Source organism: Equus przewalskii, chromosome 22, assembly GCF_037783145.1.
Source record: "Equus przewalskii isolate Varuska chromosome 22, EquPr2, whole genome shotgun sequence".
In the NCBI taxonomy this organism is placed as follows: domain Eukaryota; kingdom Metazoa; phylum Chordata; class Mammalia; order Perissodactyla; family Equidae; genus Equus; species Equus przewalskii.
Window position 1 is genome coordinate 9,137,371 of NC_091852.1, and position 22,956 is coordinate 9,160,326.

A 22,956-nucleotide genomic window follows, 5' to 3' on the forward strand; every position below is an offset into this window, starting at 1 on the left:
ACCATCATCATCATCTCCTCCTCTTCCTCCTCCTCCTTCTCTTCCTCCTCCTCTCTCACCACCACCACCACCAACAGCAGCAGCAGTTGCAAGCTCAGCATCTTTCTCATGGCCACGGACCTCCAGTCCCCCTAACGCCTCACCCGTCGGGACTGCAGCCTCCTGGAATCCCGCCCCTCGGCGGCAGCGCCGGCCTTCTGGCGCTGTCTAGTGCTCTGAGTGGGCAGTCTCACTTGGCAATAAAAGATGACAAGAAGCACCATGATGCAGAGCACCACAGAGGTGAGAGGCCGGGCAAGCCAGATTAGGACTTTGTCCTAACACTCATACAGTGCTGCAAAGTTGTGTGCACCGCTAAGGAAAGCCCCAACCTATACAGAGAGCAGACACTGAGCTAAGAGGAACTGTCGCAAAGCTGGGCCACTGAAACACAGTTCACCCTGGAAGCCTCCAGGGTTTAACGTGGGCATCTGTAGATTTCTCGATCTCTTTAGATTCCAGGCATCTTGACATCTTGGCAACTGCCTAGTTAATGCCAGTGGCCTGTACTATATTATGGAAAACTGTTAACTGCTTAATTGGGTAATTTTCAAAGAAAGTAATGTTGTTAAATGGGGCGAAATAAGAAGTTAAATTTGAAAGTGAATGTGTTCAAATGAAAGGTTTGATAATTGCATCTGTTACTACGTAGTTCCATAGGCTTTAATTCTAGTATGCATTAAATATTGGGCAAAATTGCACTTGACTAATTTTTTGAAGAAAAGTAATTTATTCTGTCAAGAAATAAAAAAATAGGCTTTGTGTATGGTTAAACTGTAAATCTTTATGTTTACAAAATACTGTAATTTTCAGGAAATCACTGTATTAGGAATGTGCAATGACTTATATAAATAAAAGCCATTTTTAAAACTTGTTTGGGGCTTGTGTTCTAATTATTCCCCCCTTTTTTTTATTTCTGTTCTTGCCTCTGTGTCTGAACGGGCATGTCTGTGCGTTTCTTGGTAACTTCGGAGCAGACAGAGAACCGGGCACAGTAAGTACTCGAACGCCTGCTGTCCATGAACACACCCCCTCCTGCCCTGCCCCAACTGCCGCCTTCAAACACAGCCTCAGTCGTGCAGATCCTTCCCTCTCTCTGTCACCTCACTTTTTCTTTTTTTCTAAAATATGACCATTTACCCCCCTCTTGTCTTTTTTTTTAAACTTTCGTTAGATGATTTCATGAAACTTTCATTTTATGAGAGGGACATGATTTGGGGGCAGACCTGTCTACTGTGATTATACACTTTGGAAATACACCTTGATCTGAATGTGCCCCAGACCCACTTTAAAAACGTTTATTAAAAGAATATGTTTATCATTGCATTTTGAGTCCAGGTTGCCTGTAGTTTAAGAGGTATTCATTTTTATCTTAAGTGAGTTTTATAGGCAAGAGGTCACGATCCACATGTGAAATTGGTTAGTAATGTGTTACTTCTACCTAAACCATTCATTATCCTCTGGGAAGGCATCTTAGTTGCTAGGTTTCCATATCTAATTTTCTTTTCATAATTGTCCTTGGAGTGTGAACTTGAACTTAAATTTATTTTAGACCAAAGAACTGAGCGTCTGAGTAAGCTCTTAAGAATGAGGACTTTGAGTGGATCGGGGTTCTGTGCTTATAGAGCTCATCTTTTCACCAGCCTGTAGCTTGCCCATTTTACAGACTGCACGTCTGGTCAGTCCATGTGTCTGCCGGTTAGCTGTGGGAGATCTGTATCTAGAATGCGTCTCTCAGATGAGGCGGAGCAGTAGAGGGAGAAACTGGCCCCTTTTCGGCCAGGATAACCTACTGCCTCCTTCCCTCCTCTCATTTTTCCTTTCTCTCTGAACATGGCAGTGTTTTGACCATCTTAAATCTAAATATGGTAAAAAAAAAAAAAAAATGGGACACAACTTTTAAATGAGTCTGATACTCTTTAGTTCTGAGTTTGAGGGGTTGACCCGGAAATCTTTTCTGTTTGAAAAGTTGAGTGCACCCTCCTCCCCCTTCTGTAGAATAGTGGCTACATTTTAAATTCTCTTTGAGACAGATCTTGGAGTACTTTGTATCAGGCTGTGTTGGGTGGAATGGGTAATGGTGAAAGGATAGGGTAGCTAGTTTTAAAATTCTTGCACTCTTAAGTTTTCCCTGGAAAAGGTTGGTAGGAGAAGGAAGGGGAGGAGAGATTATAGCTAGGGAATGAAAGATCCTACTCCCGAAGCACGAACCTAAGAAAACCGATTTTCATTATGGAGGTGATCTTTATGTTTTGCTGTTTCAGCGTCCTTGTGGATTGTCATCTTTCCTCCCATGTTCATTCAGTAGAGTGTCAAGTTAAAAACCCTAATCTTGGACCAGAGAACAGAGACAGCAGAAGAAGGTGTTGGGAAGCCCATGTCTGTTAGTCAGCTGCACATTTTAGTTTATTGAATTTGCTCTAGGTTTGGGACTTGAACTTTTTGTTCTCAGTACTACCTTAAGTCACTCTGTATTTATTGAATACTTACTACATGTAAGGCAACATAGGAAATATACCTACAGTTAGGGAGAGGCAGGCACACATAGCACAGAACCTTTCTCCAAGAACCGAGGAAAGACGACAAACGTTCTAGACAGTTGTGGGAGTGGGGCCATGGCGTGTATCTCTGAAATGCCAATGGCTGGAGTGAGTAGAGGTTTACAGCTTAAGCTCATACCTCTCTGTGTGTATTTCTGAGAGTCTAATACCCTCCTATTTGTGTTTTTAGTGAAAAATGTAAGCAAGAACTTAATTCCTTGGGCAAGTGAGGGTGGGCTGGAGGAAGGACCATGAGTTGTACCTTAAAGAAGTACAAAGTAGTTCTTGAATCTTAGGCCGCTGTGGATTGTATTTAAGTCCATGTGTTGAGTTAGCAGTTGATGAATTTTCAAGTCAGAATGCAGTGGATACATTTCATAAACCAGTCTATAAAATCATGTAAACTGAATGGTTACTCGGTGTGTTATTTGCATGTCTCCTTTTTCACATCAAATTTTGACAAGCCTTAAGGAAAATTTCAGTAGATATTTTCAGAATAAGTATATATATTGTGTTTCCTGCCTGCTTATTACAGAAAACTCTCTGTGATGATGATATAAAATGGGAAAACTACACTAATTTGTGACCTAAACATTTAATTCAGTCTGTAGAGAGGAATTAAATTGTTCGCTGTCCATATAACTGGGATTTTGCTGCAGCCGTACAGAATTAAGCAGCTCTTCAAACTTTGGGTAAAACTGAATATGAGAAGCAGTAGGTAATGAGATGATGTGTACTGTCAGTGCCTAAAATATTATATTGCGTATCCATTTAGTAAAGTGGTTTGAACTATGAAGTCAAATTCTACTTGGCAGATAAAGTCAGTTGATGGCTCTGTGCTGCTCCTTTTTCACCCACTAAGTGGTTGGGGCATTTGCTACAGGCTGGTGGTTTTCAAGCCTAATGGTCTCAGGATCTTTTAAAATTGTTGATGACCCCAAAGAACTTGGTTGTGTGGGTTATATGTTTTGAAATTTTCCTGGATTAGAAGTAAAACAGATTTTAAAATCACTTAAACAGATAAAGAGCTCCTTAATTTGTGTTAACATAAATAATATTGTTAATGGAAAATAACTATTTTCCAAAAGAAAAAATTGCGGTGGGAAGAGTGACTTTGTTTTGCACGTTTGCAAATAACTTAATACGTGGCTTAAAAGTGGGTAGCTGGATTCTCATCAGCTTCTGCATTCTGTCCTTTGCAATGCATTCTTTTGGTTGAAGTGTAGAAAGAAAATTTGCCCACATAGAGTTTTGTAAGGGTCTCTGGGAACCTAATGGGTCCTTGTACCAGACTCTTCCATGTATAAGACTTAAGGAGTTCTGAAAAATTCCAGGCTGGTACAGTCTTATTTTCTCCTGCTCTTTCTATATTGATCAAACATATTATTTATATCAAGTGCAAAAATATCAAGTAGATGCAGAGGGAATGCAGGTGTGTATGAATTTTTAATCTGTGAGTCTAATTAAATCTGGTTGATAGGTAGTTGGTGTTTATTTGTATTTAGTGTCAAAATTATTCCATTTGCTAGTTGAAGGTTTTATGGCAGGAAAATACATAAGCCTTAATGTGACCTGTTTAATGTAAACCCCAGGAAATGAAAGTACTAAGAACAGAGTGAAAATACGGACACTAGTTTCAAGTTTCTTGTTTCTGCAGGAGATGAATGATAAAGCTAGTAACTTTTAGGAGGTTTATTTTGTTGTTTGGATGTTGATTTTAAATTGAGAATTGACTACTTTTTTTCTAATTCACAAAAGCTGCTTGTTTTACTATAAGCCTCCTTATCAGAGTGATACCATTGAGCAGAGATATATGAAATGACCTAACAAGGGCCTTTATTTCTTTCATGGTAATAAAAACTTTAGATATTTTGATTAATTTAAAGGTGAAATTGCATTACATTTTGGCTGAAGGGAATGTAATTTAAATACAGTCTGCTTGAAAGACCTGGGGTTAGAGAATTGACAAACCTAGTTGTATGGCTTTTAAGAAAATATGGTAGAAAGTGTGTTTAAATTCTCTTTATTTAACAAATATTTATTGGGCACTTACTGTGTGCCATCCGCTGTCTGAGGCACTGCATAGACTGTTCCCGTTTTGCAGTGAAGTCTTTCAGTGTCACAGTCAGATATTTCTTGAATGGACATCACCGGAATGCGTAACCCATGTGATTACTATTTGGAACATTCGGAAAAGGGAGGAGACCTGGGGGCGGGGGTGTCTGGGAGAGACCTCAGAGCAGAGGGTGTGAGAGTGTTGTGGGTCGATGATCTTTTGCATAATTCTGGGGAGAGATCATGACTTTGATCAAATTCTCAAAAGGGGTTCCTGGTCCGGCAAAGTCTAAGCGCTGTTCATCTGTTTTAGAGATCATAATGGTGCAACACCATCATCTTATCAACAAGATCCCAGGCTCAAGGAGGTTGGGTGCCCCTGGTCATATCGTTACTTGGTTAATGGCAGTCAAGACTTAGATCATGTCTTTCTGAGGGACCATGTTGTTACTCGTAACTTCTAAAATTACCAGAGGTTTGTGTTTGGAACTTATTTAAAGTTTGTTGACAACTTTCACTTTATTTGATGTAAAGTGGTGTCTGTCTTTTGTTTTTCTTCTCTGGCTGTTCTCCTTGACTAGTTAATTGGCAGAGGTAGGACCAGATCCTAGTTAAGGACCACCCATCATTTTGTCTCAAAATGATCCGGTACTATAGAGCACAAGAACGATATCAGACATGCGTCTTGCTATGGAGAATGCTTCACTGTTGACCTTTTTCTGAAATTTAATTTTTTTGAATATCACATTTTCAGTGGCTCTAGGACATGGCAGCATGGGGGTGATAGAAAGAACACCACTTTTGGACAACGACAGACCTCGTGAATTCTGGCTGCACAGGCCAGGTTTCTCATCCTTCTGAACCTTCCCTGACTCTCATCTGTAAAATGGGGAGAGTGGCTGCCTCACAGGTGAGGGTTGAGGGACCCCAACCAGGAAGTCATCTGTCATAGCAGAGCAAGCCTCAGGAATGTCCTCCCCATCTCCACCTGCAGAGACTACAAGAAGTGCATTCCTAGTCACATTCCAGGGGTTACGAGTGGTTTCCTAGCCTCTTTAAAATGTGAGGCAGTTGTGGAGGCCAGGGCCCGTGTGACAGGGTGGCAGCTACAGATGTTTCTCAGTAGGTTGGGACCATGACACTGATTGCAGCTGGTTAGGAACTTGGTCAGTCTCATAGTCATCAAATCTGGCCAAGATAAACCAGGACCAGGAGGAGGTATTTTCACCTGTTTGTGACTTTATCTTGATTTGGTGTATGACAAAGAATTGCCTGGTAATAAAGGACAAAGCTGAGATGAGTCACCTAAAATTTCAATATTTAGGCATAGTGGAAAAACACTAAGTTTCTTAGGTAGTTGCCTCAGCAGATTTCCCTCTTGGCACAATTTAAAACTGTGCTTAAAAAAGCAGATCCTCTGGGAAAATGGGTGTCCCTGCTGTGAGGGGTGAGCCCCCGAAGGAGGGACAGCCTCGGCAGTTCTCAGTGTCCTGGGTGGAGGGGTCTGTTGTGGACGCCCTAACTCAGCAGGTGGATGTCAGGAGTTGTGTGTAACTAGAAAAATGGTCAGGTTTTGTCTCCCTGTGATTACAGTGAAAATAGGGTACTTTTACCCTAAAAAACACAAAAAGCATGTAGAGAATATTTTCTCCCACTAAAACCGTTTTCAGATTTCAGTTTGTGTTCTGTAATTAGAAAACTCAATGCTTATCATTTAGAACAGGTTTTTAAAAATTTTATTTTCCTTTTGGCCCCAGAATTAATTATTTATTTATTTTTTCTGAGGAAGATTAGTCCTCAGCTAACATCTGCTGCCATTCGTCCTCTTTTTGCTGAGAAAGCCTGGCCCTGAGCTAACATCCGTGCCCGTCTTCCTCTACTTTATGTGTGGGATGCCTGCCACAGCATGGCCTTCCAAGCGGTGTCATGTCTGCACCCGGGATCTGACCCGGCGAACCCTAGGCCTCCAAAGCGAAACGTGCTCACTTAACGACTGCGCCGCCGGGCCTGCCCCACCAGAACTATGTTTATTATTCCCTCTGAAACGTGGTAAGCATGCGTCTCCGTCATTCTGGGGACAAGGAGATGTAAGTGCTATCTGGTACTGAACACCTCACAGCCGAGGCCTGGCCCAGCATTTCTCGTTTCGGGGCCTTTCTTGTGCTAGAAAGTATCTGGTTCATCAGGCTGGTGAACGAAGAGAGACAGCAACAGCTAAGGAGCCCGTCGAAAACATGCTTTTAAAAACTATTTGAAATGTAGATTTGATTTTTGCTGTGACCAGGGTCCTGACTGGAGGAATAAAGCTGTCAGTGTGCGTTTGTTTTATTTTGCTTTACCTGGAAAAGGTGAGTGGAAGGGCAAGCCAGGGACTTAGCGAGTGACTCTGAAGGCATCCTGGTGGTTTAATGCTTCTTCCAGCCCAAATGCTCACTGCCTTTGTACGTCTCCTACAAGGCTACGTTCTTTCCGGGAGTTCTGACTGAGTCCCCCGTCTGTATCTGAGAGTGCTGAGTTCCTGGATCGAGGTGCAAACCCATGCTGGTTCTTTCCCATATTTTGCATTGAAACTGTGTGAAAAATAGACATGTTCCCTTCAGACCCGCTTCCCAGCCAGGGCTATGAGATGTGATATTTGCCGAGTGGACACATTTCCACGCATCTCCACTCTCATCCACTTTTCACCATGGACAAGTGGGGATCCTGCTAGTTTTATGGGTTAAAAAATGCATTTGTCAAAATGTCAGGCAGAATGTGTGAATGACCAATTGGACTGCAGCAAAAAGTACAACGCAGGGTGATGGCTTAATTGGTACCAGGTGTAGATGGAGCAGGCACGCAGATGTGATGGGGTGCGTCGTTACCTAATTGTTTTAATGTTCACCGAGAAGTTAATTGTCAGTGTAGAGTGTGCTAGCAAATTAGGTTCCCACTGCCTTAGTGTAACTGAGGATAAATGAGGTGTCATGAGTTTCCAATCTGTACCTCTGACACAAACACTTCTCCTGCGGGGAGGAGGAAGTTCCCGAGGGGAATCAGCTTGGCAGCTAAAGAAATCCATTTGAATAATGTGCATTATTTTCGCATTAGGGAAACCTATCTGGCTTTTGCTGTCTCCATGGGCAGGTTTTCCTTTCACATTTGCTGCTGGTGGCTTCAAGGTTTAAACGTGGTTGGCAGAAGAGTTGCTTTGAGGTCTCAGAATAGATGAAGGATCCATGAAGGCTCTGTAACGAGAATTCTGGTAGCACTGACGGGAACATTTCATTAAACTTGCTTTCTGTTGTATCTTCTGGAGTTTACCTTCCAAAATATCTCAGTGTACACGAACAGCCGTTACTGTTAAATTGCTAAAGAAGAGTAAAATGCTTGGAACAAGGGTGTGAGGACTGTTTTTATCTGTATTGAAGCTGCTGGGTCTCTGTATCAATCCTGAGTGGGTATTCAGAGCATGAAAAGAAACATGATTGTCCAGAATGGCTGGAAGAAAGGTAATACAGAGTCCAAATCTGGACGTTTTCTTTTGATTTGACTGAGTACTCTCTGAGCTTCAACAGGCTCTTTCACTTGCATGGTAAGCTCTTACATGAAGGTATGGTTTAATAATTGCATTGGGAAGTTTATTTCTACTTATAGAGAATATAGGTTCAAACACTGCCAACTTGCCAGTTAACTTGCACCCATCAAACTACAGCAGGGAATGGTTTTATAAAACGTGGTTCAGCCACATAGGAAACTGCTCTGGATTTGACAGCTCACGGAGCACATGCTGGTTATGATATTGGAAGATCTACCTTTTCTTTTCTCTTCTGACCAGCTCCTTGGCTCCCTCTCGTAAGGGTGTTAACCATGACATCACTGATAGTGCAAGGAGAAGTGACCTTCAAGAAGCATATATTAATCATGGCGAACAATTCACTTGTTGTCAGTGCAGATGCCCACTGAGATTTTATGTTCTCAAAGGAACCTGGATTTTCTGAAGAGGAAAAGGCCCCTTCTTGTGGAGCATGTTCTCACACCGCATCCGGACATTCCATGTGTTGTCTCTACGTATAAATGGAGAGGAAGGCGTGTTGGTTGGGTTAACAGGTCTTTCAGACACTCTGTCTTTCACACTGAATGTTCCGGGGCATCTTCTTTTCCTTAGAGACTGGTTAGGTATGTCTTTCCCTTTATTGTTTTACTTGGTTCTGTATCTATAAGCATGTGCAACACCTAAGTGTGGAAAATCATTGTGGTTTTAGAATTTTAGTCTTGTTTTGAAAACGTAGTGTGTTTTGATTTGCTCAGGTTTATAATATCTGCTGTGGGCTATATAAAGCTCCTGTTTTGAGTTCTTGTAGAAGACACAAATAAGAGGATTTTGTTTAGGTTTTGTATGTGTGGGTGTGTGTGTGAGGAAGATTGGCCCTAAGCTGATATCTGTGCCATTCTTCCTCTATTTTGTATATGGCACACCGCTACAGCATGGCTTGACGAGCAGTGCAGCGCGTAAGTCCACGCCTGACATCTGAACCTGCAAACCTTGGGCCACCAAAGTGGAGTGCACAAACTTAACCACTATGCCACCGGGCGGGCCCCTGTTTAGTTCTTAAGAAAACTTTGAAACAAAGGAAAACTTATGTACGGTCTGGAAATCCCAGTCCTCAGGACACTTGTAATAGAAGTCTGCATAATAATTATGGTTTGAAAAATTCTGGCGGATAGTTAAATTTTACCAGCTGCAAGGTGAAATAAAACATCACTTTTCTTGGGTAGACTTAGAGTGTATCAGTCAGTGGGCTAACACTCGTTCTCTGGCTGATCAAAGAACTCTGATTCACGATTGAATATTTATTTGGCAAATAAATATTTGAAAAATGAATTTTATTTGATGAATGCTGTTTGGTAGATTAAGATCTTTCAGAATATGGACTAGGGGAAGAGAAGTCTGGTGGCTTCTGTCCACGGTGATTGACATCACAGGAAACCAATGCTGTAGGCAGCTGGTCTGCTTTGTTTTTCTCTGCTGAGCTCTTTTTTAGTGTGACTCTTGGAGGATGAATGGCAGAATTCATGACTGGAAAGGTAGGAATTTGGGACTGTTTTCAGGTCATTTTAAGGTAGGCTGTAAAAATTTTTTTTTTTTTAATGTTCATGATTTTGGAATGATGGGCATAGAGCCAAGTAAATCAAGGTGTGTGTGTGACTGTGGTTGGGGGGATCAGAGAAAACATCAGGCATTATGATGTCACATTAGAATGTCAAGCTCAGTAGGGGCCAGTATGACTTTTAAGTGACAAGTATTTGGGGGCCAAGTATTTGGGGACAAGTCTTCAGTGTACATGGACTGAGTTTAAAAACCACTCTTCTGGGAGTGGAGGCACTTTGACTTAATCGGAAGAGCTTCTTGACTCTGGGCACATCGCCTCCCCTCTCTGGACATCCTCCAGATAAAATGAGGGGGATGAGGAGGATGAACAGTGGCTTTTAGAGTCACTTTGGCCTCTTCAGAGATTTGGTTCTAATTATCTTCTGTGTTTAGAATGCATGACTTTTTTCAATAACTTAAAGCCAAGCAACCTCAGTTTCATTCTTTTGCCAATGGCACCTTCTTAAATGTTAATGTTAGATGTGATTCTATCTTATCCTGGTCCAAATCTAACAAATCAAGATAGAATCCTAAATTTTCAAGGATCCAAAGGATATTCAGTCAGTACCTCTCTTCATTCTTAAAATATGTATAAAATGGCTCATAATGACCATCAAAATGAATGTATTCCACCCCTGCGCCATGAGGGATATAAATTGGTTGTGAGGAAAACACACAGCACGAAGGGAAAGACTTCTGGGACCGTCAGATATCCAGTACTACCTGTGAAGTCACTTCTGGGTTTCTGGGGAGCACATGAGGGAACCACAAAGATTAGGGTCACCTGGGCAGTAATTAACCAAAATGGTGGTTGTTGCCAATGGTGAAGTTCATTAGGTTGCGACTCTGCTTAAGAACAACAAGGAAAGCAGTGTCTGGGCTGGAAGATGTTGGAGGCCACTGAACACAGAAAACTGGGTCCATGGGAAGAGGGTAAGACGAAGCAGTCCATTTTAGGTGGGGCAGGCTGCAGCTTGAGCCAGCAACCACCTGGCTCCTGGTGGAGACTCTCCGAGGCCCTTCCAGCCCCACACTCTTTGCTGCCTTGTTTTGAATTCGTTTCACAGCATCAAAGGTACGATGAGACGTTTTGTTCATAACATGTCTTAAGCCTGCCATTTGAATGGGGCCAGTTTTCAGATAGGCAGAGGTGCTGATTACTAGCCCTGTCCAATTTAGAGGGACTTTCCAAGCTTTTCAAAACCCATGCAGATTACAGGCGTCATTTAAGCTGCTTGGGTGGGAATCACAGTGGTGACTCCTGTCACCTCGGTGCGGAGGCCTGAAAGCTTGACAGGCTTACAGGTCCAGCCGTGGAAATATTATTGTTTCTAATAGAAATGGCTTGGTTTACTTTTATGTTCATAGTATTACTTGACATAATTAGCAAAGTAAGATCATTGGGAAGCTGTCTTTGATGGCTGAGTGGTCTGGATGTCCAGGAGGTGCGAAGATGACTATGTGGAGACAGACTTTAACTTTACAATTGCCAGTGGACCCTGACTGTTCGCCACATTCCTTCTGCTGGGCACATGGGCGGATGTCAAGCTGAGTCCCATACAGCCCACCTTGGCCCTGCCCTTAAGGCATCTGCTCCGAGTCTGGAGGAGGAGACGTGGAGCTGATAGAATCTGTAACACAGACCAGTGTGCATGGACACTTTTTACACTTGAGCACAGCTGCTCTCCCCTCCGGCTCAGCTTTTCCGAGGGGCTGTTAGCACTTTGCAGGAGTTTTGTTAAGTCTCCTGCGTCCTGTCTCGCAGTGTGTCTGGGTCAGAGGGGTTAGTTTTTAGCAGACATTTACCGAGGTAATTAGTTCAGGGATCCAGCCAGCTCACCTTTCAGCCCCACACGCTGCGCTAAAGACATCACTCTGAGCGTCTCTATTGGATTGCGTTGGTCCTCTGCCCTGCCTTTGTGGAGGCCTCCTGGCATTTGTGTAGCTCGAATGGTCATGAATGAAAAGCTCAGCTCGCTTCGGTCAGTCCCTGAAGTGGGCAAAGAGGCTTCGGATTACCCTTTGGTCCCCAGTTTTGATTTCCTCCTGCGTGTGCTTGAGCTGGGAACGCTCCCATGGTGGGGTCCCTGGTTTTCACGGGGCAGCTTCGAGAGCCGGCCACCTGGCTGATGACCTTAGGCTGGTTGGGAAGGGAGACCCAACGCGTTTCAAAATGTGCCATAAAAGATTGGCTCCTGATACATACCGTTGCATTAGAGGTGGTCTAACTTGAACGTTTCCCCCAGCCCTTTCCTTTTTAAATTGTGGCAGGGAAAGGTAACATTGTCTCCTGGCTCTGGATGCTCCCCTCTCAGTTCTCCAGCATCATTCAGAAATTGGGGTTATCTGGGCTTTGTGAAAGGTCCATGCACGGCTCATTCAGCATTGTTCAAGGCAGTAACACATCACTGAACAAATTGCCCCCTTGCATATGCTAATCCCGCACTTAAAAGAACTCACTGTAACACGGGCTGAACAGCCCGAGGGGAGATGGGAAAGAAGGGATGTCAGATCATGTCATGTGACCCTCACATATCTAAAATGCCTGTTTTCTTTGGGTCAACAGTTCGTACTCAGCACAGGCAAATGAAAGTATCCTGTGTGGTTTGGAGAAGATTAGTCCTTGTTCCTGCTTTTGTGTGTGGGAACTGGCCTGGCTGTTGAAGATTCACTGGCTGAAATTCCCACTTTGGGTCTTAAATTTCAGTGCTGTTGGCGAGGAACCCCAAATCTTATTTTCAACAATAAATTAAAAGAATTCAAAAGAGTTCCTTCATTGTCGGGGTGGAAAATGTGATTTTCCTTTTCGGAAAAGTTAATCCCACCTGCTGACTTCGTGTCTTTTTAGAGTGGCACACGCTGACTCTTACAGTCACAGACTACGTCCAATAGAGTGCTCTCGGGTTTGCTCATAGGCCGTTCCATTCCTGACCAGGAAGGCGCAGTGGGAAAGGATGAAAACACATCCCCATATAAACAGCAAGCTACCATTTCTCTAACAGTAAATAGAACAGCTGAATGATTGAAAGTGAGTAGAGCCTGAAGGATCCACCAGGCTTTGGACGGTTTGATTGCATAGTGAGGGTCTCCCTTTTAAGTGCTTAAACCTCTCTAAATGTTTGCCATCAAAGTCTTCAGACGGGGCGAATTAAATGGAATGAAAGGCTGTGTAGGTATCACCTTACTAAAACAGCTATCACACCCAGGTTTGGTTTTCATGTGTACAGAGAGACTTGGGAAGAAATCTTTGATTAATCTTTTTTTTGTCTTGCAGAGTAATTCCCTCTTGGTCCCAGACAGTCTAAGAGGCACAGATAAACGCAGAAATGGGCCTGAATTTTCCAACGACATCAAAAAAAGAAAGGTGGATGATAAGGACTCCAGCCACTATGTAAGTAAATAAAGGACTTGAAATAGTATTTGCTTGCTTACTTCTCACCTTCTGAGTGAGTATACAAGTGTACTCTGAGATCTTAGTGATAATTCCACATCCTTTAAAAGAATACTATAAAAAGGATACATTCTTACATTGTAGGATATTATTTCCCTCTAGCTGTAAATTATGCTTTTGCCAGGCTCGGTATTAAATTTTTGGCTTTCTGGCTTACTTATTCATAAGAGGGGTACAAAAATGCAGGGTTGGCTTTGTGGGTGCACACCTTGTACATTTGCACAGGTCCTGCTCTTAAAAAGACCCCCCTCACCCTTGATTTAATGGTTTGCTCTCAGCCATGTTCACATTCTCAATTTTTGAACAAGGGCCTACATTTTCATTTTGTCCCAGGCCTTGCCAGTGTGGTAGCCTGTCTTGCTAAAATAATCAGGATAAGAATAAGGTGTCACAAAATATCTTTTTGGATGCTATTGTGATAATATATTCAAATTCATGTTAGGTCCCCCCCTGTTTTATTTTTCCCTGAGGAAGATTGGTCCTGGGGTAACATCTGTGCCAATCTTCCTCTATTTTGTATGTGGGTCGCCGCCACAGCATGACCACCAACGAGCAGTATATATCTGCACCCGGGAACCCAACCCGGGCTGCTGAAGTGGAGAGCACCAAACTTAACCACTAGGCCAAGGGGCCAGCCCCTTGTATTAGCTCTTAAAGCAGAGTACATCCTCTTCCATAGAGAGCAATTTAGTGTTGTGAGTCTGTGGTAAAAATGGAAGAAACGCTGGAGGCATCTGGTTTAAACCCTGCAGATGAGATCACACGACTGGTGGATGGAGTGAGGACTCTTGACTCAGCTCTAGCTAAAACCACATTCACGAGGAGTGCAAACCAAGCCAAGTGGCCATTGGCTGTGGTCTCAGGGTCGTAAACATTGCAGCTGACAGATGACTTGGGGTTTCCTTGTGTGTCCCCGAGTGTCTATTTCAGGATAGATGCCTTCTGAGGAACAGTATGAGAGTAGAATGCTGAGTTAGGCCACTTCCTGTTGCTCCTGGAAGAAGTGTCTGCCTCTGGCTGGCTGGTGTACAGGCTGTGTGGAGGTTTAAACACAGGCCTCTGTGCCTCCTGCTGGCTGGCTTAGGCCTGCAGCTAACAGTGGTGACACTTGTTGAGCAGCCACTCAGATTAGTCCCGGGTACTGTGTGCTTTTACATGGATTATTTCATGTAACTCTTAAAACAACCCTGTGAGTTTGGTACCATCACCTCCGATTTATACATAAAGAAACTGAAGCACAGAGCTTCTAAGTGATGCACCCACAGTCAGAGTCCATGGCAGAGCCTGGTGTCACTCTAACTGCAGAATCCACGCTCTTAATCACCATGCTCGGATTCCCCAGCCAAGGGCCCAGGACTGGATATTTTGCCAGAGGTCCTCAAATTGATCCACGCTTTGCACTGTAATAACATCCTGAGAACCCCACTTGTTGGTTCTCCCCACCCCTGCCCAAGCCTTTTTAGCACATGACATTTGCCTCTTATCTTTTGCCCAGAGCCAACTTCCCATGTAGGTACAGTTATGTGTGGATGGTGTCAGCTGTTAATAAGCTGGTCAGAAGGTCATGACATGCAGAAATTTGGACATTTGCCGATAATACAATCCCGAGTTGTTCTGCATGAGGCTCGTGGGCATACGTTACTTACTGGTGAGAGATGATACTCCATAGCTCTGCGTGACTGTTTTGTAACCCGCTTGTACGAGGTACGTCTAGTGGTAAAGGTGGTTGAAAGTTCCCGGGTGCAGATATATACTGCTCGTTGGTGGTCATGCTGTGGTGGTGACCCACATACAAAATAGAGGAAGACTGGCACAGATGTTACCCCAGGACCAATCTTCCTCGGGGAAAAGCAAAAAAGGGGGGGACCTAATATGAGACGATGTTGGAGAATCTGGGACAAAGGTCTCAGACCTTAGATCTTTGACGACAGGTGTCTACTCTGAGGGTTTGTATTTGCAGGAGAGTCCATTACTAAGCTAAGATTTAAATTGCAGAATACTTAAGGACTCACTTCATAGTTCCATTGTAATAAACAAATTTGCTACATTTTGCCAGTTTGGTTAATACACTACATTAACCATTAAATTTTTTTTTTTTTTCTGACAGAGAAACCCTTTTAGCTTATATTTATTTCACCAACACCACCCTTGAGTTCCTAACACCTGGAGGAAACATTTATGCTTTTCTATGGGCTTTACTAAGAGAAAACAAATTTTCTTTAGTATTAATTTTTTTTATTGCATGAAAATATTTCTTTGAATAGAGTATTTTAAATTACCCAGGCTTCCTCATTGGTTGTAATTTTATGCTGTTACTAGTGAATTACATGGTGCCTTTATAACAGTGACAAAAGTACATGTAGTAACACATTACTGAAGAAAGAAATTTGTGTCTCCGACGTGTAATGCTCTCGTATGGTTAGAAAACACGTTCATGACATGAATTTAAAGTTGAGAGTAGCTTTCTAGCTGGACTTGGGGACCACGGAAAGCCAAGCAGGAATATTTGCATTTGTGCTAATATTTCTCAAACATCACATGTATATTCGTAATTTGACAACAACATCAGGAAAAGGATTGTTTAGATCATAAACTAGGGGCCTGCTTGTTTTGGAGAATTCGGGCCCATCGGGTTGTCCTGCTTTTTCCACCTGCCCATTGTATTACTCTGCACTGAAAGACACTAGGCCTTTTGGCTGAGAAATTAGACATTTTCAGTCTGCCCTGAACCGGATGCAGGCTGATGACATTATTAAATTGAACAGCTTTTCTGAACCTTTTTCAAACTCAATGCAACTTTAGAGAGTCTCTGATTAGCAAATTTTATGGCTTTATGAAGCGACAGTAAAAGCCGTGATGCAGGATGCTGGAGCCCTCCAGAGGTTCCATCCTGTCTTCCGTTTCTCTGTCCCAAAGATTCCGAGCTGATCGCCGAAGATCTTTATGCCTAACGTGAGGGTAGACCTTGGTACCTTATTCCAGCCAATAGCTAGTTTTGTTGTTTAGTTTTTTGTTTGTTCTGTTTTATTTTTTGCAGTAATTAGCAGCCCCCTGGGAACATGGTTTAAGTTTGTCTCTATAATTACGAATTATCTATGAACACTAGATTTGTTGTCTGTCTTCAGGGTGATACACATAAGAGCAGTGACATGAAATTATGTACTTGGTTTGAAATCCAGCGGGAAAAGAGCTCTGCTCGAAGTACTTATGGACTTCAGATTGTAAGAGAGATAGCGCTGTTGCCGACTTGTCCTTACTACGTGCCAAGGGTTTTGCAACTTGACGTCACCTGTACGCAAGTTGGGGTTGTATAGCTGATATGTTACTGCAGCAGCATTCCTGCCCCAGGCTTTGCATGGCCCCAAGGCAGATGAGAAGGGGCCAGGCAGTCTGGAAGGGAGCCCACAGGCCATCCCAGGTCATATTTTTGCCCTGTCTGCTACCAAGAACTAGAGAAAAAGATTGAACTGGGCCTCAAACCCTTTAATAAACGGCGTTAAAATTTTTTTTCTCTAGGACAGCGATGGTGACAAAAGCGATGACAACTTAGTTGTGGATGTGTCTAATGAGGTAACCATCAAACTTTATTTTTAGAGTAGTTTGTGCGAGAAAGGAAGTGGAGCCATGGTGTTGTGGGTTCTTACGACTTCGTATGTTTAGAGCCTAATGGTTGTTCATGGACGGAGCAATAATGGCCTGACTCGAACTTCTATTTCGTTTAAAACCAATCTGTTCCCCTAGTCCTGTCCTCTCCAGTGTGCCCTCTAAGCAAAGTATTTGAGCATGAGAAGGGATCTGATTACTTGTAGGTTTTTTCTTTATGGTGTCTTCGTGGGTGTGTTTGCAAACACCATCCTGTTCATTCTAACAGTGTTGTGAGGGTGTATACCCCAAGCCCCCCAAATCTAAAAGGCTTTCAGCATGCTCCTTTAATTTAGAGAATGAGTGTGGAAGTAGAGTGTCTATGCACTGTAAGCGGAATCCTGAAAACTTTGCTTATGCTTGTTAAGGACCCTTCTTCTCCGCGAGCAAGCCCCGCCCACTCACCCCGGGAAAACGGAATCGACAAAAACCGCCTGCTAAAGAAGGATGCTTCCAGCAGCCCGGCGTCCACGGCCTCCTCGGGGAGCTCCACTTCCTTGAAATCCAAAGAAATGAGCTTGGTAGGTGGTAAGAACTGTCACTTGCCTATTGAGCAGTATTTCTTTTCCTTTGTGGACCACAGGACCCTAACATATCTGCGACGTGGGGGTTTTACTGATTGAGAGTTGTATTTTTAAATATTTCAAAGTGAAACTCATCCTTCTGCTCTTTGTCCCCACGCTGTGTTTACTTTTCCCCCTCCGTCGTCTGTTTGAGGCTGTGATTAGAGAACAAGCCTCTGTGTCTGTTGCCTCTCACTTGGGGGATGTGTTCCTGGCTCAGGCTCTCTGAACTTCCCATTTGGCACACAGTTCAAACCTCTTAAGTCCTGAGAAGTCCTCATTGTCTTAAGCGTCCATTTCACCTGGCTTTAGGCAGACCCCTCCTGTCGGGGCTGATTGTGATTGGGTTGCTGGTCAGAATGGTGACCTACTGGAGGCAGCACCCAGGAAACCTGGAACTGGTAGAGGGAGGGGGGGTGACTCAGAACCTGTTCATCCTTTCAGTCATTCAGCAAACACTGTAGAATGTGTCAGCTCTTAACTCCAATAAGTTAGTCCTTACACAGTCCCCAGGCATTATCCCATTTCACTGATGGCGAGGAAAGCTTAAGGTTCTTGCCATGTTTCCATGGCCTGTCAGATCCAAGGCCAGAGGAGCTGGGGTCTCTCCAGCCCATGCTCTCTGCTACACCGCAGCGCTTCTGACTGTGATTCTAGGCCAGGCAAGGTCGAGAGGCAGAAGAAGGTGCCCCGTAAGCCTGTCCTTGTCTCGACCCCTGAAGGCCCCTGCACTAGTGGGTCCTCACTGGTTATGGAGGCAGGTGGGTGGTGACACTTAACTCCAAAGGGTTCTTTTTTCAGGCACATCTCACAAAATGATAGGACTAGTTTAGGCTTTGGCCTCTGAGCTGCTGGTTTGCTTCTCATCAGATCGATGGCCCAGCTGTCTCACCGTGCATCTCAGTCCCACTGCCACTAAAAGGCAAGATGAGAAAAGGCAGCCTCCCTCTGGCATTCTTGGTACCCGGGACATTTGTTTCTGATGACCAGGAACTTTTCTCCGGGTGGTCATCATCCTAACTTGGCCTGGATCCAAAGTCCACAAGCCTGATGGAAAAATACTTTTTAAAATAAAATCTGCGGAGGAAGAAGTGTGATCATGTTCTGTGTCTCTAGCTCGAGTTTTAATTCTGGCAGGAAGAGGAAAGGTCAACATTTCTCGCTCGCAAGTTAATGCTGTCAACATTGTGTGGATTTATGGAAATTGGCTGAGGGAGTAGCTAGAAGGTGCCCAGTGTCCCAGCTGCTGTTGTGATAAATTGTGTAATATGGCTTGGATTAAAAATAATACTCATTTAATTTGTTTAATGATACCAGCATGAAAAAGCCAGCACGCCTGTTCTGAAATCCAGCACACCGACGCCTCGGAGCGACATGCCAACGCCGGGCACCAGCGCCACTCCAGGACTCCGTCCAGGCCTCGGCAAGCCTCCAGCCATGGACCCCCTCGTTAACCAAGCGGGTAGAGCATCGCCTCTTGCTGTGCTTTTTGTTTTTCCCTTTCCCAGCCTGATTCGTCGCCTGTTCATCTCGTGGTGCAGTTTCCCCGTGAATACGAAATGCACTTACTGCCTGTCTCCCTCCTTCCTGTCTCCGAGCAGCCATGATAAGAAACAGATGTTTGTCCTTGGGTTTCGGCAGCTGCACCCTGTTTGGTCTCCAACTATTTACATTTGGCTTTTCTTTTATTTCCAAATAATCCAAATCCTAGGGACTTCAATAAAGTTTCTGATAATTATTCCGCATGTAAGCTCCTTACCAAACTATTGTTGTGTGCCTGGGTTCACTAATGTTGGCTGACCTGGCTGGTCTGGCCGGACGAGTGAGCCTTTTGCCTCCTTGAGTTGGCCGGGTTTCTGCCAGCGCATCCCTCAGGAACTGCGGGTCTCTCCTTCAGGAGAAACTGGGAGGGTTTCCCTGAGACTCCAGCCCGTGAATAAACTCGCACCGTTTCACTTAACCTTCCTCCCTGGGAAAGGAAAAAAGTAACTCCCTGGGCCCGGAGGAAAATCGGCCCCAGCATATTCCTCCTAAACCCGAGCTTTAGTTTTAGTAAACCCACACTCGGGTTTTCATTTGGAATTGGTACCAGGGAATGGAACGTCCAGACTGAGGGAGGAATCTTGGATTTTATCAAGAAAACTTGCTTATGAAGTTGTCAAAGTAAGCAGGTGGTGTCTATGCCTTGGTTTGCCTTCTGTGAGTCGCTCACAGTGATGCTCCTGCGTCTGCCTGCTTTCCCTGGCCGCCAAGTGTACAAGGAGAAAGCGTGTGGGCAGTGCTCCCCTGGGGTCTGTTCTTTCCCCAATGGAGGTGAATTCTGCTATGAGGAAGAAGCGACCCTCTGTGTGAATTGGAGGTGATCCCACCCCCATCCCCCAAGCCCTCCCCTCTTTCTCCTTCCCCCCTAAAGAAGGGCACTAAAGATGACCCTGGAACCGCCGGTCAGAGTGGACCTGAGCGGCCAGTCGAGTCACGTGCGGCTTGTGCTTCCTTGCAGCGGCCGGCCTGAGGACGCCCCTGGCGGTGCCCGGCCCGTACCCCGCGCCCTTCGGGATGGTGCCCCACGCCGGCATGAACGGCGAGCTGACCAGCCCCGGCGCCGCCTACGCCAGCCTCCACAACATGTCCCCGCAGATGAGCGCGGCCGCTGCCGCCGCCGCCGTGGTGGCCTATGGGCGCTCCCCGATGGTAGGGATGCGGGCTGGGGATGCGGGGCGCGGGTGGGGGGCAGCCCCCACGCCTTGGAGCAACGACCCGGTGTCCCTGGCCGCTGCCTTCATCCACATGCCGCCGCATTAAGTCGGGGCCAGTCGCTTTTTGTTTTACTGTTTGTGTGGATGAAAAAAGGCAGTGTTTGGGAGCTACCTCAGCGGGTCGGGGGACATCTGGTTTTCTCCCACCAAAGCAGATTTTTTTTGGTGCGGGGAGGCGATGGAATGACTCAAGGAGCTCACAGGAGCTTTTTCATTCGTTTCCTTTTATTCTGCTTAATTCTTAGGAAAACATATTCGAGGAGCTGTAGTTTTCTTTCCGTGCCTGTAGCATTCCTTAAACCCAGCAGCATGGCTTAGGTGTGAGAAGTGGTCTCTGTGCAGGAGGCAGGAACACAGAGGAGCTGAAACCTTGGGGCAGGGGCTCCTTTTCTCACCTTGCCTTCCGTCACTGTGGAAATGGCCTCATTTTTGACGGGGAAGATATGAAACTGCACGGGAAGGGTAAAATTGACAGGACTCATAACCCATAGCAAAGGAGAGTCCCCCAGTCATTTCTCTCCGCTGTTTGCAGTATTTCACGTGCATTTCTGTCCTCTCCCAGTTTCAAATAGCATTACCTCCAATCACTTGGGGGGATACTACAGTTCGTTGTTTTCCCTTATGTTGCACTGGTTAGAAAGGCTGTGCAGTGGAGGGCAAGACTGTTGACAGCAAAGTGGGCAGCTGAGGGCCTGGATGCCGTCAGCAGGGTGCTCAAACTCAGTGTGAAGCCTTGAGCATTCACTTAGACCAGTGGGATGAAACTGGGGGCAAATTTGCTCCCTAGGGACATTTGGGGATAGCTGGAGACACTTTTTCACAACTAGGGGATGCTATTAAGGGTGGAGGCCAGGAATGCTGCTAAACACCCCACCAGGCCCAGGACAGCCCCTCCCGCAAAGACCTGTCCGCCCGAAGCATGGATGGTGCCAGGGTTGAGAAATCCTGAGTCCGACAGTGTACGCCCTGTACCTGTTCGGGCGAGGCAGAACATGCTGAGTGCAGGGGACTATTCGCGTGGGCAGCGGGTCCTCAGTGCCAGAGCTCACACTCCATCCCTCCGCCCATGGCAAGAAGTATGTTTAGAGGTGGTTCTGTTGCTTCTTGTATTATAAGTTTTCAGTCTGAAAAATGCCAGCACATGTTACTGTTTCTGTTTCTGTTTCTGTTGCTTTGGGGATCTGTGAGTTTCCAGGGAAAAGTCTTTAGAGATGTTCACAAGGGGCCTGCTCTGCGTCCCTGGAGTCTGCGATGCCTTCTTTTGTTCCCAGGTCGGGTTTGATCCTCCTCCTCACATGAGAGTACCTACGATCCCTCCAAACCTGGCAGGAATCCCTGGGGGGAAACCGTAAGTACCTCTAACCCTTCGGTTTTGTTTTAAAGGCAGTTTCTTAGTCATGGGTGTTAGCAGACTTGAATTCCACAGGGAGCACAGGCTCGGGGTTTCCAAGGAGATTTCTGGTGTCTTTTCCTGAGGAGTGTTAACACTCTCTATAAATAGGCACCCTGTAGGTGTCACGCCTCTGTCTTCTCCCTGTGGGTGATTTCATGCGTTTAGTTATTTCCGGAGAGAAGCTGTTGGAGACAGGGATGAGGAGGGCGGCAAGAACCGGGGGTGGTTGGCCCTCCTTGCCTGACCCTTCTTCAGAAGGCTGCTCTGCTCTGCCATTTGGCTAGAGGGTGGCCGCTGGAGATTTTCACCAGGACTGTGTGGTGGGCAGTAAGCTGTCACAGACTCTGGAAATCTCAGAAATTGGAAATGTGTTGTCTCTTTACCCAGCTCAGTGCCACCTTTGCCTTCTTTCGGTGGGAATGAGACCTGTGTGAAGGGCAGGCCCTGTTCGATGCCAGCAGCTGAGGTTCATCCTCAAGTCAAGTTTTGATGAGTGCCTTACTCCGAGAGGTCCAGAATTACAAAATGCAAAACGGCTGTGTGGGGAAGCAAGAAGATATGTTCTAGGGCAAAAGAGCATCCAGAATTTGAAAAACCTTGTCAGTTAATCTTCCAGGGTTGCTTAAAATCACTTGCTTTCCATAATGGTAGTAATTAGAAACGTACTTTCAAAGAATTCGTAAATTTCTTAATTTTTGTATAAAGCGAAATTGAAATACGAGGGTCTGTCTTCCCAGCAAAGATGGCAGAAAGCCTTTTCCAACGGTGATTTTTCTAAATAGAGGTGTATGTCATAGGCCTTCCGTTTATTTTGTTATATCCTCTTCCTTTGTGTGGTTGCTTTCAGCTTTTATTTGTATATCTGTGGCATATTGCATTATTGCATTTTTTTGAGTGTCCACCCAACTGCTCGGTCATCCTCATGTGGTTTCTGATTGGAGGCTTGTTTCAAATAAGCCAGTAGCATGAGGAAAAATGGAATTCTTTACCCCATCATCTGCTTTTAGGAAAGCAGACGCCCATCGCTCCACTTTTCATGCATTATAATGTCTATTTTACCATAATTTGATTCATGATGAAATGAGGCATCTGTCTACGCTAGAAAGGATTTAAGGTGACACATAGGCCCAGGGAAGAGCAGGATTGGGGAGTGTCGCAAAGCTTACTTACCCAGTGGATCTCTTCTGATTAAATTCCCATGAACTGTTGTCTCGTGTGTTTTCCTGGGCGTGCCCCCCACGTCCAGTCCGGGATGTCCCAGGGCACTTCGGGGTTTGTCTTATATGTGGTTGCTGGCAGTGTAGCTGTTGTGTGTTCCACTGACTGGTGAGTGGATACAGGGCAAACAAGAAATGTTGTGACAGGAGGCAATAATTAATAGTAACT

General features: G+C 44.9%; 1 protein-coding gene across 5 annotated transcripts in view; it reads left to right on the top strand.

The window, feature by feature from the left end:
* The window catches only part of LOC103555370 (transducin-like enhancer protein 1), an 83,456-nt gene that overhangs the window by 41,511 nt on the left and 18,989 nt on the right, over positions 1-22,956 (top strand). For 2 of the 5 annotated variants that reach the window (XM_070590872.1, XM_070590870.1), the window contains exons 7-14: positions 78-282; positions 1,017-1,033; positions 13,040-13,156; positions 16,733-16,786; positions 17,227-17,379; positions 18,739-18,883; positions 19,922-20,112; positions 21,449-21,525. In XM_070590872.1, the coding sequence (XP_070446973.1) occupies positions 78-282; positions 1,017-1,033; positions 13,040-13,156; positions 16,733-16,786; positions 17,227-17,379; positions 18,739-18,883; positions 19,922-20,112; positions 21,449-21,525 (959 nt within the window). The remainder of the gene's footprint in view (positions 1-77; positions 283-1,016; positions 1,034-13,039; positions 13,157-16,732; positions 16,787-17,226; positions 17,380-18,738; positions 18,884-19,921; positions 20,113-21,448; positions 21,526-22,956) is intronic. The other 3 variants (XM_070590871.1, XM_070590873.1, XM_070590874.1) reach the window with 2 other exon arrangements.